Source organism: Apteryx rowi, unplaced genomic scaffold (assembly GCF_003343035.1).
Source record: "Apteryx rowi isolate R43461 unplaced genomic scaffold, aptRow1 scaffold_142, whole genome shotgun sequence".
NCBI lineage: Eukaryota > Metazoa > Chordata > Aves > Apterygiformes > Apterygidae > Apteryx > Apteryx rowi.
The window spans coordinates 45,897-63,468 of record NW_020447664.1 but is presented as its reverse complement, the minus strand read 5'-3'; the positions used below and the strand labels follow the sequence as shown (position 1 = coordinate 63,468).

At 43.9% G+C, this 17,572-nt stretch overlaps 1 protein-coding gene across 2 annotated transcripts in view; it reads left to right on the top strand.

Moving 5' to 3' along the window:
* LOC112962129 (probable cation-transporting ATPase 13A5) overlaps positions 1-17,572 on the top strand; it is a 38,754-nt gene that overhangs the window by 6,552 nt on the left and 14,630 nt on the right. For both annotated transcript variants that reach the window (XM_026058026.1, XM_026058027.1), the window contains exons 3-17: positions 452-598; positions 822-892; positions 969-1,049; positions 1,658-1,727; positions 4,415-4,549; positions 6,950-7,022; positions 7,776-7,907; positions 8,498-8,668; positions 8,899-9,056; positions 9,307-9,495; positions 9,728-9,789; positions 12,514-12,664; positions 14,464-14,547; positions 15,557-15,713; positions 17,149-17,266. In XM_026058026.1, coding sequence (XP_025913811.1) covers positions 452-598; positions 822-892; positions 969-1,049; positions 1,658-1,727; positions 4,415-4,549; positions 6,950-7,022; positions 7,776-7,907; positions 8,498-8,668; positions 8,899-9,056; positions 9,307-9,495; positions 9,728-9,789; positions 12,514-12,664; positions 14,464-14,547; positions 15,557-15,713; positions 17,149-17,266 — 1,799 coding nt within the window. The remainder of the gene's footprint in view (positions 1-451; positions 599-821; positions 893-968; positions 1,050-1,657; positions 1,728-4,414; positions 4,550-6,949; positions 7,023-7,775; positions 7,908-8,497; positions 8,669-8,898; positions 9,057-9,306; positions 9,496-9,727; positions 9,790-12,513; positions 12,665-14,463; positions 14,548-15,556; positions 15,714-17,148; positions 17,267-17,572) is intronic.

Here is a 17,572-nt window from a genome sequence, read left to right as displayed (position 1 = left end):
AGCTGCTTTTGCCTATGGGTATATAACAGGTATAACAACATGTTAGGAGTGAATCTGTAAAGCAAAGTAGTTGGTGCTGAGGACTGGATGTCCACGCTAAACTGTTTCAGAGGGCTTTTTACTTCCAACTAGCTCTAGTCTGGACCTGTAGACTGAATACTAGCTAGTGAAGTGCATCTTCTGATTTAGTTTCATGTTCTCTGAAACTGCTCCACAGCATGAATCAAGGGAAATGGAGATGAATGGGAAATTCACTTCAAAGTGTTCTCCTGACTGGCACTAAAACATGGATACCAAAATACCTATTACTATGGGCTTGCATTTGCTATGATTGCAATGACTCCATAGTACTGCAGTTCTCTGGGAATGTCATAAAGACTTCTCAGAGTCAGGCAACATTATCACAGGCAACATTTTGGACTTGTCACTGAACTCTGCTCTATTTCTCTAGGATGAGTTTCAGAGGTACACCAGGAAGAAGGTGACCTGCATTGATTTGTCCACATTGCTGCTACCTGAGGGCAGTAAAACAGATAGTCCTCTTGTAGCCGATAAAGATTCTGTCATAAACAGGGCCATAATGAAGCCACAGTTAAAGGTAAGTCATCTGGAAAATGGAGGAGAAAGAGCAAGGAGATGGTGAGTGAAGTATAAGAGCCAAGGCACCCGCAGGCTCCCAAAGATGCTCTGCCAGCATCTTCCTGCAAATTATGTTTACATAAGTTGAAGTTTCTCCGTAGAACACAGAGAAGAGCATATATAATATAATAAGGTGGTTTTCCCTTAATGGCAGAAGGAATTTTTGCTATTTGATCTTGCAGATGCGATGTATCCAGGTGCAGAAAATCCGTTATACTTGGGACTTTTCTGTAAAAGAGTTCAAGAAAGTTGGGTGAGTGTGAACAGCTTGTTACAGAACCCTTTGTGGATGGGAAGTCCCTTGCCTGAACTTTCTCCTGTTATCCTAGATCGTTAGAGGACAGTAACACATGTCACAACATACATCACAAGTTTGGAGCTGGTCTGAGAAGGGAGGAACAAAAGATGAGGTACAGTCTACATGATTTCCTTCCTGATCAGTGTTTTTCAGATTTAAGTAGACATGAGCTAATTATGAAGCTAAGACAGTAAGACATACAAATTCTCCCTTTTAAATTCATGTGAGCTTTCTGCTACTCACCTTAGTGGTAAGGTAGTGTAAACGCAATGGGTGACATTCAAAAATGTGCAAAATTATCCCTCTCACCTTACTGAGCTTATTCTGTTCTGAGTAATGCTAGGGTAAGTCTGGGGAAAATGCCACCAGCTCTGGCTGGGGTTTAGGGCACAGCAAATGTTGTCTGACTTCTTTTGCCATGATCTCCTCAAAAGTCCTCAGAAAAGCTCATCGCAGCATTTAGCAGACAACTGAAGACCTTTTCAGCAAAAAATTACGCAAACTTTGGCTTCTGAGTAAAATCTCCTTTTTTTTTTTTTTTTTTAAATTGTTCAACTACAATAGCTTCTTGACAGACGTTTGTCCTGCTCAGCCATCTGTGCCTCCAGGAGTTACTTTTTTAGGTATAAGTGTTGATGTTTGCATGCATAGTTTTCTGCATGAAGTCTTACCCTACAAGACAAATCTATAGCCTGGGGACTCTTCTTTGTCTTCTTACAGGCAGCTGGTGTGTGGGCCTAATGCCATTGAAGTTGAAATTCGCCCCATTTGGAAATTACTTTTTAAAGAGGTCAGTAAGTCTGACTACATTTTGGTGGTGCAGATGTGACGTGTTTCAAAGACTTCACCTTGGCATTCTGGGATGGGGCAATTGATGCCTCATAGGCATAAGCCATGGAGGAAAGTTGATGAGCCTCCTTTATGGCTATAAATGGTGATAATAATTTTAGCGTGTTTCCTGGCAGAAGATCATGGGGAAGAATATGTAGCTAGTAGGTTACATGCTGCATACTTACAACACCTAAACCTTCTCCTTATGAATGTCTCCCTATTCAGAGAGCTGTAATTTGGAGGACTAATGCCCTCACTCTCCCCTATATAGCCCCATGTTCCTGACTGAACATCTCTCATAAGCTGGGTGGTCTTGCCCTGTGACTGAACAGTGACATGCACCTGGAGAGCTCATGCCTTCTGCAACTGCTAGGGCAGACTATAGCCATATCTGTAACTATGCCCCCCTTTCATGTCGGCTCTTGATAATTGTCTTCAGTGAAATTTCATTGATGCAACTAAAGCTTGTTCCTCTTTAACAGCCTTGTTTTAGTAGTGTCCAAAAGTAGTGCAAAGCATCAGAAATGCTGCTGCTGGGCTTACTTGTGGCCTCCACAGCACTGTAAATTGGAAGTAACTTCAACAGTGGCATTTACATTTCACTCAATTTACACAAAGATAAGCAAGAAATCTTGATCTGACTGCAAATAGACACACACTGATGGTGCAGCTGTGTTACTTCAGACTATGAACTTGCATCTCCTGAGACAAGTGCAGTATTTTGAATGGAGACAGTCCAACAGTAAAAGCATGTGGTTTGGAGGAAAGGGCTTCAGTGATCCAAAAAGTACACTGGACAGACGTCAACCAGAGCATTCCAGTCACAGAAGGAGGAATGCATCTTTTACCACAGAGACACAATTTAAGAATGAGGGTAATTTCCCCCCCCCCAAACTACTGCACTAGGTAAATATTTTGTCATCTTAAATTTCTCTGGTCACTTGAACAAGAAGTAGGACCTCTGATTCTGTATCCTAAACTCTTGGTCTCCCTACACAGTGCTACACAGTTGCTGTTATGTGTATGTGCTTTAGAATAGAAGTAAGTATATGCAAAATTAATATTTCTGAACTGCTTTATTTGTCTAGTAGTTTCCTTTTTTCATATGACATAGAGGCAAATCAATTTTGTTGTCTGTGTAAGCAGAGAAGACCCGTTGCAAGATTAGTCTTCCTCTACAGAGGACAAAATAAAAACATCTTGTGGATAAGAGGAGATGCGTGTGTGGGTAGTTACTTGATGCTTTTATATATGAGAGGCTGGGCATCTATTTTTGCTAGCCTGTAAGCAGAGTTTTTGCAAACAGTGCATTATGTCATATTTGTACACATTAAGGGACTATGGATACTATACAAATGTCTTTAAAATGGCGAGAGCTGTGAATGATGGGAATCAAAGCTAGTGTGTATCATGCGTCAGTGCAGTCAGAACTTTAAGTGGAGTTTGTTTGAAATACCCTACAAAATACATGAAAAGCTCCAGGGCTCCTGAAATTGGTTGGACTTCATATTTCCAGCCTTCCACTGTCCCCTGGAGATGGTCTTGAAGAAAACTCCAGTCTAGCACTTTAAAAAGTTTATTTAATATGAACTTTGCACTTCCATCCAGGTTTGAGGCTTCATGTTTGAAATTTTAATGGTCATGCCTGGAGGCAGAGCAGTCCTCATAAGCCTGTGGTATTTCTGTCCAGATACTGCTTCAGTGGCTGAGGACTGGCATCCTGATTTAGTGTCTGTCTCTTTGTCCTGGTGAATGTCAAAAAATGTATTAAACTTTCACTGAGGGACCAAATTTGTCAGATGAATAATTCATCTCAGTTCTAATCTTTACGCAGATAGCTCTTTCAGTGGCTATTTTGGTTATACTAATTCTACAGGCAAATCTCTCATTTGTTTGGATGGACAAGGAATGGGCAACTCGGAAAAAAATTCATCTCCTTCTTTTATTGTTCAAGTTAGATACCACAATAACCAAAATTATATTCTCAGTTATAGACTTCAGTAGGGCTAGCTGTTGATTTTGGTATAATGCATTAAAGTCGATGATTAGTACAGTAAGGCTGACGCAGTGTACAGTAGCCAAAAATATGCGAGTGTGAGGAATCAAGCCTTCATTTTGGCTATAGTCTAAAACTGATTACCTGATGGCTCCATAGACCTTAGTTTCTTCTTCATCATTTTTCTTTTTCCATAAAAAAATCATATCTACAGTGATACTTTCTTAAATTGCAAAGTATTAAAAACATTTACCGCAATTCAGTCCTTTCTTTCGCATTTGGATAGTGCCTCTTGTGTTGAGATCAGAAAAGCCAAAATGGCAAGGTCGTCTTTGTTAGCAGGCTGCAGTGGGAAACGAGCCTAGTTTGAGCTGGCCAGCATAGCTGCTGCTGCGTAGTAACCGGATAGCAACAGCTTTTAATTACAAACAACTTGGGCTGCTGTAAGCTCGTAAGTTAGGAGATGGAGTCTGTGAATGCTCTGAAACCACTATGGAAGAAATTTGGTTTGTGATAGCAACACAGTCCTTTAAACTAGTGTTTAAGACTTCTAGACATCGTAATGAAATGTTCTTGTCTCTTCCCATACTCGTTTGCTCCTGACGTGTGTTATGTCTGTCTCCTGACAAGTGTTATATTTGTGTCTGCAGATTTTAAACCCCTTTTATGTGTTCCAAGCCTTCACCCTCACTCTGTGGCTGAGCCAAGGTTACATTGAATATTCTGTGGCTATCATAATCCTGTCAGTCATTTCTATTGGCTTAACCGTGTACGACCTCAGACAGGTGAGTCTGCCATTCTGCCTGCCGGCTTCCCCCGCTGCGCTCTGGTAACAATTTCATTTATCACAAACACAGAATAAGTAACTATTTCCATGCTCTGTCTTTCTGGATATTTCTTTATTTTTTACTACATATTCTGCTGTATTACTACAGATTTATTCCTACAGAAAAGTAAAAAATTCAGACCTGGTGGTCTTGAACTTCTCAAGAATTAGGAAAAAGGACTGAAGTTTGATATGTGAGGTTCATAAAGCCTTGTGGAGGTAGAATATATCCATGAGTCTGGATCCCACCATAATTTCTCTTAAGATTTGTTGAACAGCAGGTCTTAACAGAAAGAAAAAAAAACTTTTTTTTTTTTTTTAATTCACAAATTCTTTCATCGCTTTTGTCATAGAGTTCCTTAGAAGCATTTTTCAGTAGTCTCGGCTCATTCACTCTTTGAACTAAAGCACTCATCTGTGATAGGCCTGACATCCTCAGTCTCCATAGCAAAGGAAAATGCATGAAGTTCAGTCTTTCACAATATTTGCCTGCCATTGAGTATCTTCATTCAACTGAGATAAGCGAATAGTGGTGGCCTGAGGTTCCTGGTGCTTCCTGTTAGAAATGCAGAGCTCTCCCTTTGAAACCACTCCCTTTAGTCTTTGCCTGCTTTAAATACACAGGGAAGGTAAAAAATCACATGAAAAAGGATATAGTAAGGAAAAAAGGAGGGAAGCAATGAGAATGAAGGTACGGGTAAAGGGGAAAGAAACTGATAGAAACAGCAGTCTGGCAGGCAACATTTTAGTCTCTCCAGGCCTGTATTTTAGATATCACACTTCTCTGCATTGTCAAGACTTAAAAGTGAAAAAGGGAATGAAAAATGATATTAAAAGTCTCTAATCTATTTAGAAAATTGGGAAAATGAACTGGAGATTCTTCTGTCCTGATAACTGTTCTGCTAACTTTCAGGAAAAACATGAGTTAGAGGACAGCGCTGAGAAATACAGTTCCCATGGACTGAGTGCGAAGTGCCATACGACAGGGTGAAGGGAAGGCTGCTGTGGGGTGCACTGGGCTAAAGGTCATGCTCAAAGCCCGCCTAAGCCCTCACAGGCTGCTCCAAAACCAGGCACAGCTTGCATTGCCTCAGAATTCACCCTTCCTGCACTGAATTACTGGGGAATGGCAAGATTTAGCCCTTAGAAGTGCTTCTTGAGTATAGCCAACTGCTCTGTTAAATGCTACCCTGGAAGAGGTAATAAATTGCCTTCCGGGAGCTGGTTTGAACTAATCCTGCTTTCCCCCGCACTGGCTCGGGTGTGCAGCACCTTGCCCTCGCACGGGCTTGGAGGGCTGGGGCGACACGCGGGGAGGGTGTGCAGTGCTGACAAGGCACTCCTGCACACCCTGCTCCTTGCCAGAGGCGTGCTTTTAGTGCTGTGGCTTATTCCAGCCCTCACTCCAGTCTGAGCAAGATGTTTTGTTTATACGTGGGGCTATTGCCAGCACAGGTGTGTTGGCCAGGAATCACGTTTTTGTATCTCTGGCTGAAATCTGCAGGCTGCATAGCACTCCCGTGTCGAACCAGCACTCACATCCCTTTAAGAGCACCTTTGTAAACAAAGTGTTGGTGCCACATCCCAGTATTGCAGAACACCAAGAGCAGATATGGTCTGTTCAACTTTCTTTGGCAAGGCTGTTTTTTTGTGAGACTGGTAATTTTGGCATGAGCAATTATAATGTTTGGGGCCTCAGGATATTCTTCAAACTGGTTTAACATCCTTACAAGAACAATGCTAATGAAGAAATCCACACTTGGGGATGAGTTTTTTTGCAATTGCAGTTTTTAAATCAAGATAACAGATTCTCTCTATGTTCACACAATGGCCGTTGACTTCATCATTATTTCAGGACATGTAATTGTCTGAATCGGATTGCAAAACCCGGCAAAGTACTGACACCCAGCTAAATTAGAATTTCTGTTTTTCTTCTCGCAATGGCAGTTTTGTAATGATAGCCTTTACAACTTGGTTGTTCTACTCATAATCTCCTAGCAAGGATAAAACTGACAGACATAAAGAAACCCACCACTGAGGGACTGCAAATACTGACATTGCAACTAAGGAGACAAACTCTACTTACTCTGGAACAAGTCAGGAATAGCACCTTGAAAGCTGAGGGAGATAGAGTGGCATCAAAAGGAAGAGAATAGAAATTTAGGTCCATGTTGTCACAGCAGCTTGTTCCAGATTAACTCTATGAACTCACATCCTCACTTCCAATAAGGGATGTGAAACCTGCCCTGGATAGTTGTCAAGTTCAGTTTCTGTGTCGTAGGCATGACCACTAAATTGTAACACACTGCTTAATTTGAGTATTGGTGTTTCAACACTCAAATTGCTTTCCAACCAACAGCAGTCTACCAAACTGCATGACCTTGTTGAGGCGCATAACAAAGTCGAGGTTACAGTCTGCACTAAAAATGAAGGTGAGTCATCTGTGTCTCATCGTAATTGCTAGCCTGTATCATTAACATATTGAAATGCACTTGGAATTACACATCTCATGTTGATTTCCATTGAAGGAGCGTACAGAGGGTCGGTTGCAGTGGGAACGGGGGCAGAAGGAGGTGGGCAGGGCAGCGAGGAGAAGTGCAGGAGTAGTTGTGTGGCACTCCGTAATGATGCAGGCAAACCTAGCAATTTGGGTTAAGAATCAAGAACGGGTTTGGAAACTGAATTTCAGAAACAAACAGCTAGATAACAACTCTGGCCTTCAGAGACCCGCTTCTCTGCACTGCTATAGGCTGCTTTTGCAATCTTGTCAAGTTGCTTGTGGATGATTTTCAAGGAGTCCAGAAACATGACACCCACTGAGGTATGTTTTTTTCCCCCCTGTATCCAAGTTCCTTGTCCATAAAATAGAGAGTATAGCATTTTCCTGCCTCCCAGGGATTTAGAGATGCAGCTACTAGGGTTAGGGGTGATGTAAGGGCCTTAGATGGGGTTTCTTGGTCTGAGTGTTTTATAGACACTAAACAAATAAAACTTCAGACAATGACTTGGAGGCAGATGTTTAGATAGGGCTTATTTTTGTACTGCTGCTTTTCAGTCAGTTTTCCTAAGAAACACTGGCCTTATATCATGCAGTGGAGAAGTTAGGTGGTTATGCATGCCTTGAAACTTTTTTTTGTTGCTCAGAGCTTGTGCACAAATGAAGTTCATTTTATATTGTACTACAGGTTGCAAAAAGCTGGAGTCTCGTTACTTAGTCCCAGGAGACATGTTTCTTTTGGACGGAAAAAAGCTTTCTCTCCCATGTGATGCAGTACTGATTGATGGGAGCTGCATTGTGAATGAAGGCATGCTCACAGGTACAACCTTGGAGTATGAAATGCTACCACCTCCCAGCAGGTCTTCTGACAGGGAGATGTCTCTATCTGTTCTGATAGTGATTTGTTTGCTATTTGTCAGAGTAATTCATGGCAGGAGGAATAATTTACAGTTGTACAGTTGTCTTGGGCTTTTGATCACTACCATTATGTAATATATGTTTCTTATCTGCATGAAAAACAAGTAGGTTTAATATACTCTTAGGAGCAGAAAGTGTAAGTGCTCAAATACACAGCATATGTATCTTTTCTGAGTTTTAGGATTCTGATCTTGCATCAGTTCTGTTCAAGGATAGGTGTCAGTGTGATACATAAACATCTAGCCCCCTACAAGGCATGAACTTGGGTTAGGGCAAAATTTGATCCAAACTCATTGACAGGAAAAGCTCAGAGAAGCTGATGTACCTTGAAACTAAAATTATAGTGGTTGTCACCATAAATCCACCTGTGTATGTCCGTATCCAAGCCAATCAGGCAAGCTTAAGTGCCTAAAGGGTTTTGTCATTTTTTTTAATATGCAGATTCAAACTTTTAAATCCCTCTTAAGTGAAGCTGCACAATATTGTTCTTAGGTGAAAGTATTCCAGTTACTAAAACTCCCTTGCCTCTTACGGAGAGTTCGATGCCCTGGAAAACCCACAGCATGGAAGACTATCGGAGACACGTCCTCTTCTGTGGCACAGAAGTCATACAGGCGAAGCCAACAGGCAGAGGGCCAGTGAGAGCTGTCGTGCTGCAAACTGGTATTTCTTTTATTTTTCGCTTCTAGAGGGAAAGTGGCAGCCCAAGGGACTGATAGGGAAGCTCTTTACTCTTTGTAGCTTAAATCAAGTGTAGATCTGTTGTCTCTGAGAAACATTTGTTCCCATCCCATGGCTGAGGGATGTGTAATGCTATCCGTCCCCTAACAGAATTGATTTGGACTACAATGCTGTTGTCGGGTGCACAATACATGGCACGTGTCTTCACACAGGGTTCAATACAGCTAAAGGAGACTTGGTGAGATCCATCCTCTACCCCAAGCCTATGAACTTCAAACTCTACAGAGACGCCTTCAAGTTCATTATAGGCCTCTCTTTAATTGGAGTACTTGGACTGATCTACACGGTCTGTGTATTTGTCTACCACAAAGTAAGTACAAGTGACGCAGCTCCGAGCACTTGGCAGCTCACGGTCTTTGCAATATTGTTCGCTTCTGCAGTCAGTGCTGGGGAAGGGGGGGGAGGCACACGAAAAGCAGATTACGATTGTCACCCCGAGAAGCAGGGCTTGGCGCGCGCAGTCCCTCGGCAGCGCGGCGGGGTCCCCTGGCAGTGGCGGGATGGGGCGGGAGGGCAGCTGCGCCCACCCCGCCGCAGCCTGTTGCTCTCGCTGTTTGCAGAAGCCCGTGGCAGAGGTAGTGACTATGGCGCTCCTGCTCTTCACCGTCTCTGTGCCTCCCGCTATCCCCGCTGCCTTGACAACAGGGATTGTTTATGCCCAAAGGAGGCTGAAGAAAAAGAAGATTTTCTGCATCAGCCCGCAGAGGATTAATATCTGCGGGCAGATCAACCTGGTGTGCTTTGACAAAGTAAGGAGCCTTCCGCAGCACTGAAAGGTGCTTTGGCTGCTAGGAATGTGGGATTTCTCCCCCCCACACACACACTCCATTTGCCCTTATTTACTTCCAGGGACAAAATCCTCTAGAGGTGTCTGTGTGGGAGGTTCACCCTGGCCAGGAATGCCATGAAGGACCTCTGGGGCCATGGCAAGGAGAAGAGGGTGGGCAGTATCAAAGTAACCAGATATTTATTTAAATCTAGACTGGCACATTGACAGAAGATGGACTGGACCTGTGGGGTGTCATCCCTTCAGAGGGAAGCCGGTAAGGAAGGATTTAATTTAGCGAAGAACTCATCTCCAGTGCGAATGCAGTGCACAAATGTATGGTTAGCAGAGCCGCTTGCATAGGAAAAAGAGAGGGACAGCAAATAAAATGTAGCAAAGTTGGGTGCATTCAAGGGAGGCGGAGGTGCTGAGGGTCCCATGCTGGGCTTCCTCGCCACCATCTCCCCCAGCACCTCCTGGCTCAGCTCCACCTCTCAGAGGAGAGGGGTCTGGGTGCTGCTGCAGGAGACGCAGTAATAAATGTGTCACTGCTAATTCAGGACAAGCATACGGTCCAGAAGTCAGCAGCAGCACGAGTGTTTGTAATTACCCTGAGGGGGTTTAGACAAAATGCACAGAGCTTTTCAATTATGTCATTTGCAGCATAGTTCAATAAATATTCTTAATCTAGTCAATAAACCTTTCATCATCTAAGTGTTAGGATAATGCTCCTTCTGTTGAAATTAGCAGTGTTGCCAACTTTGCCCACTGAATCTCTCCTATCTTCTGTAAATACTATGAAAAAATCAGTGAGGCCACAGAACAGACTTCTCTAGCCAAGCCCATAAAGCTCAAATGTCCTTAGACTCCCTCACACTCACAGTGTGCTTGCATCCCATTTCAATTCCAAGCTCAAACCATACTGAAATCCTCAAGTGATAACCAGTATGTAAAAAATAAACTAGACTATACCCAGAATTATACCATTTAATCAAATCACTGTAATGTAATCAACATGCGGTGCAGTCTGCATGTTATGCCAAACTCGAATATTCATCTTATGCAGTGGCCAGGACAAATCATATATGCCATTATCTAGCCCTGAATTTCATTAGTAGCTGCTAATGTATCAGATACTTCAGCCCCAAGGAGATAATTATGCCATAATGAATGAAAGGATGAATTCATTGAGAAAAGAGAAAAATTACATTCCCAATAGTTCCTCGCAGGACAGAAGGAAAATTACTATCTGATGCAAATTAATGAGAAGAGATTAGTTAAGTGTCACACAATAAAAAATTCTTCTACTAGGACCAAAACACAGGCATATATTACAGTCTCTTCTTGCTCCCACCGTGTGACCCAGGGAGGTCACACTCAACAGCTACATGCTCAATGGGCAGCTTGGAGCCCCCCAAGAGCCTGAAAGTCATGGAAATGCCAGCGTTGTTTGCACTGAGCTAGTCTTGCAGGAGCATCTGCTCACGTGAGCTGCAGAACAAAATTGGATATGTATTTCAGAATAAATTCAGATAATAGAAAATTCTGTAAGGTGTCAAAACATAAGGATGTCTTTGCAGACGTGTCCAAACTTCACCCGCTGGGAACCAGTGCTGATGGCTTGCCAAAGCGCTAGGAGGAGCTATTGCTGTCTGCATTGATCTCATTAGTGTATTTACATAATTACTCTTTCTTAAACATTAACATTCTTAAACATATTATAAGAATAGCTGTCAGCTAATCTGAATACCGCTAGGCAGCTACAGTAAAGGAATTTCACTCAACTTGCAAAATATCCTGTAGTGCATTTAATAAGATATAAATATTTGCTGGTTTTGTATAGTATTTAGCAGTTTCACAGCCTCTTGCAAGTGTTAATTAATGAGCCAGTTATGACCAGACTGAGACCAGATATAATTTGCTGGAAACAGAATAGACTTTGATGGCCCAGAGGGACAATAGGTGCTGGAATTCATTGTTCTTTTTGGTAGAACTGCTAGATGTCACACTGCTGAATTCCAGATGTGTTTCACTGCTCCTGTTCCACTAATGGGGTAGTTAGTGGTAATCAAAGGTAAATATAATATTTTAAATTTCTCCTTAGTGTGGCAGCCTAAATGGTGATGGGCTGTGTTCTGGTCTGGCAGACATACAGCCTGCCAGTTTCTTAGAAGGAAAAACATTTATGTGAGAAGAGGGGACTCTGCAAAATAACTTTCATGATAAAATTAGAGCCATCATGCAGCCCAGCCTCACGCATGTTCAGGCTGTACTGCAGGGATGAAGAGCAAGTGTACCTCAAGGCTTTCCAGAGGAAAAAAAAAAAGATGCATCAGTCTTTTACAGAGTGCCTCAGTGTAGCTCAATGTGAGTCAATGAACTTATTCAGTTTTAAAATCAAGGTGAGGGCGAGCAACCAGCTTCTGTGGATATGCAGATGTAAATCTACTACTGGAAATGTAGGTTGCACTCTCTGGCTCTCCCATGTGGTGCCGGTGCTGACTGCCGGCCAGGCAGCGCTCGCCCATCCATGGTACGCGGCACGGGTGTAAAGGGCAGCGTGGAGCACAAGGCAGAGCAGACACACCCTGTTTCCATACCTCAGCTTCAGAAAACTTTTGCTATGGCATACTTCTGAGTATCTTTGAGATCCCTACTGTAAGTTACTTCTCTGCAGGCGGTGTCTTCTCTCTGCATTATCTAACACCCAACAGCAACTGCCAAGCAGGACTCCAAAGTGTCTGTGCTAGCCACTCTGTTTTATCTTCTCAGTTGTTTAGCATCAAGTTGAACTCTGTGCCAATTAATTATCGGATGCTTTTTGGTCTCCTGAATGCATCCTACCTGTTATCCGAAGGACAGGCAGAACAGTGCTTTGCTTGCTGTTGTTGGGTTTAGCTCCACCACACTCAGCACACCAGCACCTGTATCCACGAGCTGAGGACCTGTGTCTCTGCATCGCTCTTGCAAGCAGTCCCACTAACCCTCTGCTTTTAACCAGGTTTCAGAAAATCCATAAGTTCCCCTCCAGCACGCCTTTGCCCTGGGGACCTGTGTGTGGAGCCATGGTGAGCTGTCATTCACTGGTTGTTTTGGATGAGAAGATACAAGGAGATCCGCTGGACCTGAAAATGTTCGAGGCCACGCACTGGGTAATGCAACTCCTCTTCCAACACATCCCAACCACAGACACCTCCAACACAGCCCACGGGGGGGTCACTCTTAAGTCAAGCTCAAATACCTGCCTATAAGGGAAACTCCTTTTCAGTGCTGGTCCCAACAGTCCTGTCCTACTCCAGGCACAGCTGGAGTTGACTATTTCTAATAACTGTGTGGCAAGTTTGCAGCACTCCAGCAGCATTTTGATACTCTAGCAATTGTTTTCCTTGGGGCTGCTTGCATTTGCTCTCAATTTTATTTGGAAATGGCAGAGTAAGGAAGCAGAGCGGGAGCCTGGTCCCGGCTTGCTGGAAGCAGGGGCTCAGACCCCACCATGGCCGCATGGTGCGGGGACAGCAAGCAGCCAAGGGAGTGCACAAGCGGGTTTTGCATGCCCTTATGCTAAGCGCTGTTTCCTCTGATTAGCAAAGAGTAGCCTCTGTGTAGAAAGCAAGGCTGGAGCTGCATGACCAGCAGTTCCCTGAGAGACTGGGTGGAGGCGAGAAAGAGCCGTGACGCCCCTCCAGGGTGGTGGGGGGAGTGTGACGGGAGCCTGTGGCACAAGGAGGAAACGGCTGCTCTTCGGAGTCTGTCACGGCTCCCTGTGAGCCACTGGGCAGCACCACAGGAGGAGGCAAGGAGGGGTGACTCTGCCGAGGCCATGCCCAAAGGATGTCTTTGCCCACGGGAGCATGGCTCTGCCAGCCCGGTGCAACACCCGCGCTCCTGCAGCGGGCTTGGGGCAGCCACAAGCCTCCTTAAAATTGTCAGCAGTCCCCTTGGCTGCTGCGCCAAGCTCGTCCCAGGAGAGAATCGATGGAAGACCTGACGCAGCAAGGCTGCTCTCCTCTTTCCTTGCCATCATGCGAGAGATGCGGTGAGCCGGCCCTGCCTTCTCCTCCCTCCTCCCAGCTGAGACCTAAGCAAGATGGGGTCTTGGGGCATTGCAGTTAAATGCCCCATCATCTTTTCTCCTCCAGTGTTTTGCTCAGGAGGCATTAATCAATAAGGAAAACAGATGGCAGGTCCTTCAGCAGCCCTGCAGGGAAGGCACCAGCCCGGTGCTCACTCCTATGGAAAGACGTGCAGCAGCAGAGTTACACACCAGCAGAAGGGGACTGTGAGGGTGAACGAGCCTTGGCACATGTAAAGTAATAGGGCTGGAGGGCTAAGCAGCTCACAGCTAAAATTGCCATCCTGCTTCTGCACAATACATCAGTGAGAGTCTTCTAAAAGCAAGAAACTAGAAGATAAAATTGACTAGATAAGGATAATTATTTCTCCTTCCCTTAGTCATTGCTCTGTCCAGGCATTAAATCTGTGTGGAACTGGAGTTTAGAGAAACCACATCATTTCACACTTTTTTTTTTTTTCTTTATTCTCAATAAGACAAAACATGCAGGGCCATGTGGGCTTCTGCTAAGGACAAAGCTGCAAGGAGGCTGCCACTTGTGATGGGTGGAAAGCTGTACTAAATTATAATGAACTGCTTCTGCAGCTTGCTGCCAACAGTAAGGAGAAAACATGCTCCCATGTGCTGCTGTTCCTGCTTTTAACAGACAGGTGTGAAGCTTAAAAAAAAATAAAATTCTGCTGTCAGAAACATGCAGAGAACAAAGACAAACTGATGAAAATCTGAGGGTGGAACTGCTCTTTGCAGCACAGGTAAATGATAAGGCTTCCTTAGTGAGATCTGTGAACCGGGGGTGGCCCAGCAGCTGACTGCTTTGCTGCAGGTTCCCAGTGGACACCAGCATCCTGAGATAGCACCAATGTTGTTTTTCTTTTGCAGGAAATAGAGGATTGCAGTACAGCTCAAGCTGGGGCTGGTGCTTTTGACACTTGCATAGTTAGACCTGGACCAAAGGCCAGCACCGTGAGTTCAATTCTTTCTGAGAAAGAATATTCTATGTTTTTATCATACAGCATATGTAAAGTCCTAGAACATGTAATATTTACCTTGGCTAGAGGCTGTAAAACGCCTCTCAAACACTCTTTTGGTGCTGTGTTGCATCTTCCCCAAAGCAGGCCAGCTGGAAGCTTAGGGCTGGGAAAGCAAATTCTTTTTAAACAGGAAGAGCTGCTGGGCCAGGCCTTTCAGTCAGCCTCTTGGGGGCTGCAGAGAGAGGGAGAAAGGGCAGCAAAACTACTTCTCCCAAGAGTTAAACACAACTGACAAAATAGTTTAAATAAATAAATTCAAGGACAAGAAGGAAGAAAATGCTGGTAAGACACTGGAGACTAGCAAGAACAAGGTAAGCTGGAAGGAAAGTGCAGAAGAAAGAGCAGTGAGGTGAAAGAGGGGCTGTAGCAACAGCCATGGGCAGCAGCAAAGCTTTGTTCATCTCTCACCAGCGGGAGAAAGGTGTTAAGTCAAGAAATACCTGTTGTGGGGGGGAAAAGACTCCTTCTGGTGGTGGACTCTAAAACATAAGCAACTTGAAGGGCTCAGGTGCATAAAAGCTCATAATTTCCAACTCTGCTACTTGCACTAATAAAAGATACTGACTTATTGTATTTCTAGGATTGCTCTGTTCCCTTGGTATTGTCACTGTAACACATCAGATGTCAGCTTCCACATTTGTAACTCCAGGAATCAATATATGGTTATTAAGAAAAACACTGAGACAAAGTCTGGAAAACACATTAAATATAAAGAAGATCACTGAGGCCTCTGGGAACTATTGCTGGGAAGCCAAATGTGTCAAGGCTGCAGTTCCTAAACTTGCAATCAGTGGTCTGATCCCACAGGCAGAAGGCAGCAAAAGTGAATAAATTACCTTGGCCAGAAAAAAAAAAAAAGTAAAAGCTCAGGATGGATTTGCTTTGTATAAACAGTGAATCAAGTACCCAAATAACAGCTCATTTTCCTGATCTCTTTCCAGGCTCCTGTGGAAGGAATAGCAATCCTACATCAATTCCCATTTTCTTCGGGGTTGCAGAGAATGTCTGTTGTTACACAGAAGATCGGAAAGGAACAGTATGACCTGTACATGAAGGGAGCACCAGAAACAGTAACCAGCTTTTGCAGACAAGAAACTGGTATAGAACTGGGAAAGGGCAACTTTGAAGTTTTTATCTGGACTCGTTCCAAAACAGAGTTTCTGTTGGGACTGTAATCCTGAAAGGTTTTCAGTACTCTCTCCCAACTGGCTGCACTGCAACCACATGTGCACGGCTCTTCCCACAAACAAGCCTTTGAACCCATGCAATAGTTAAATGTCATTAGTTAAGCAATACATTTTTTTTTATTATTGTTTCTAAGTTCGAGATGCACATGGCCCAGCGGCAAGACAGATGTACAGACTGAGGTTTGGCCACTGTACAGCGTTGAGCTGATTTGCATCTGCTGAAGCTATAGCTCGCAAATGATGCCGACATGTCAAAATACACAGAGTAGGCGTAAGATCATGGTAATTGCATGTGTCATAGCAAGCGTGATGTTGCATACACATTCTTAACTGCTCTGTTAATTTATTGACCTGTGAATTCAGCACTGAGTTACTGCCCCAGCTTGCAAAGGCTTTAAATCTCAGTGATTGGAAACTTGCTGTGGACATGCAAATTACTATTATTAGGGATAATTGCCATTAGTACTCCAGCCAAGACTTCTGTCCTCCCTCTGCAGACAAACAGAGGCTTTTCTTTTTTGCGCATCAGCAATATTATAGGTCTGTTCTCAAATTTGTCTGCAAACTTGAAACTCGGGTCACATTCGCTTGAATGCTTCAGAAGGATGCCAAGCAAACAGAGTACCAATGCTCTGTGGCTCTGTGGTTTGTTATTTCAGATAGCAATGACCTGAGAACAGGTGAAAATGGTTTTGAGGGACAATGGAAAGCTTTAGTTTAACACCACCTAAGATCTAATGACACAAACCTCCAAACAATTCACAGTTAGCAAGAAAAATATCTTTAAAATTATGTTCCACTTTCTCAGGTGTCTAAATATCTCCTCTTATCCTGTCTTAACTATTCCTATATTGCTTCCTGCTTAATAAATAATTAGGTACTGCACTGTAAGGCTTTGATTGCAATATGTAGTGGTTACAAAATACTGCAAAATTAAAAGGAACTCCTTGCTTTTAGAGTCACTGGAATGATCATAGAACTGAAAATTTAGGATTTAGGAGAACTCTCCTATTAAGGCATGAACATAAAATAATTTTCCCAGTATAACTCAGCATGTAGGCAGCAAAACTCAGGCCAGAATTGTGAAATTGGGTCAGTCCTCTGCCCAGTAATTCATCTTACTTACCTGCACCTCAGTGTGTGTTTAAAAGCACTGAAGCACATGGATAAATCACTTATTTGAACAGTCACAGAGCCGTGGTACAAACCAGCCGACTTTTATTATGAGAGGGCACAGTGCCTCTAAGTAAGGCTATAATATGTCCTAATGGACAGGCACTTAACCCTAGAAAAGAGATCGGCAAGGGTGAAGTATTTTAACCATGAAACTTTTTCCCCGTGAACAGTCCCAGCTAATTTCTTAAAGGAGCTTAAGACGCACACGAGCCAAGGTTTCAGAGTCATTGCGCTGGCCCATAAGGTGCTGAACCTGGGAGGGGATGCAGACGTGTGCAACCTGAAGAGGTAAGGTTTGCTGGCGAGCTCCTGGTATCCCTGCCCCATCTGTTCCCTCATCTGCTTGTCCTGGCCTGCCCTGCCCCAAACCCTTCCCAAACCTTCCCCTCCTTCCCCGGCAGAGGAAGCGCAAGGGCGATAGCTGCGCCGTATAACACCGCCTTCCCAGCAGATGGTGGTTATACTGTTAATTACCCAATATACTAGTGCTCGTGTAAGGCTCACCGAGCCGAGGTTCAGAGGCTGCTGTCAGGCGGTAACGGGAGCCGGTTATTGCGTTTCAAAAAGGCAATGAACTGGGACCGCGGTAGGGAG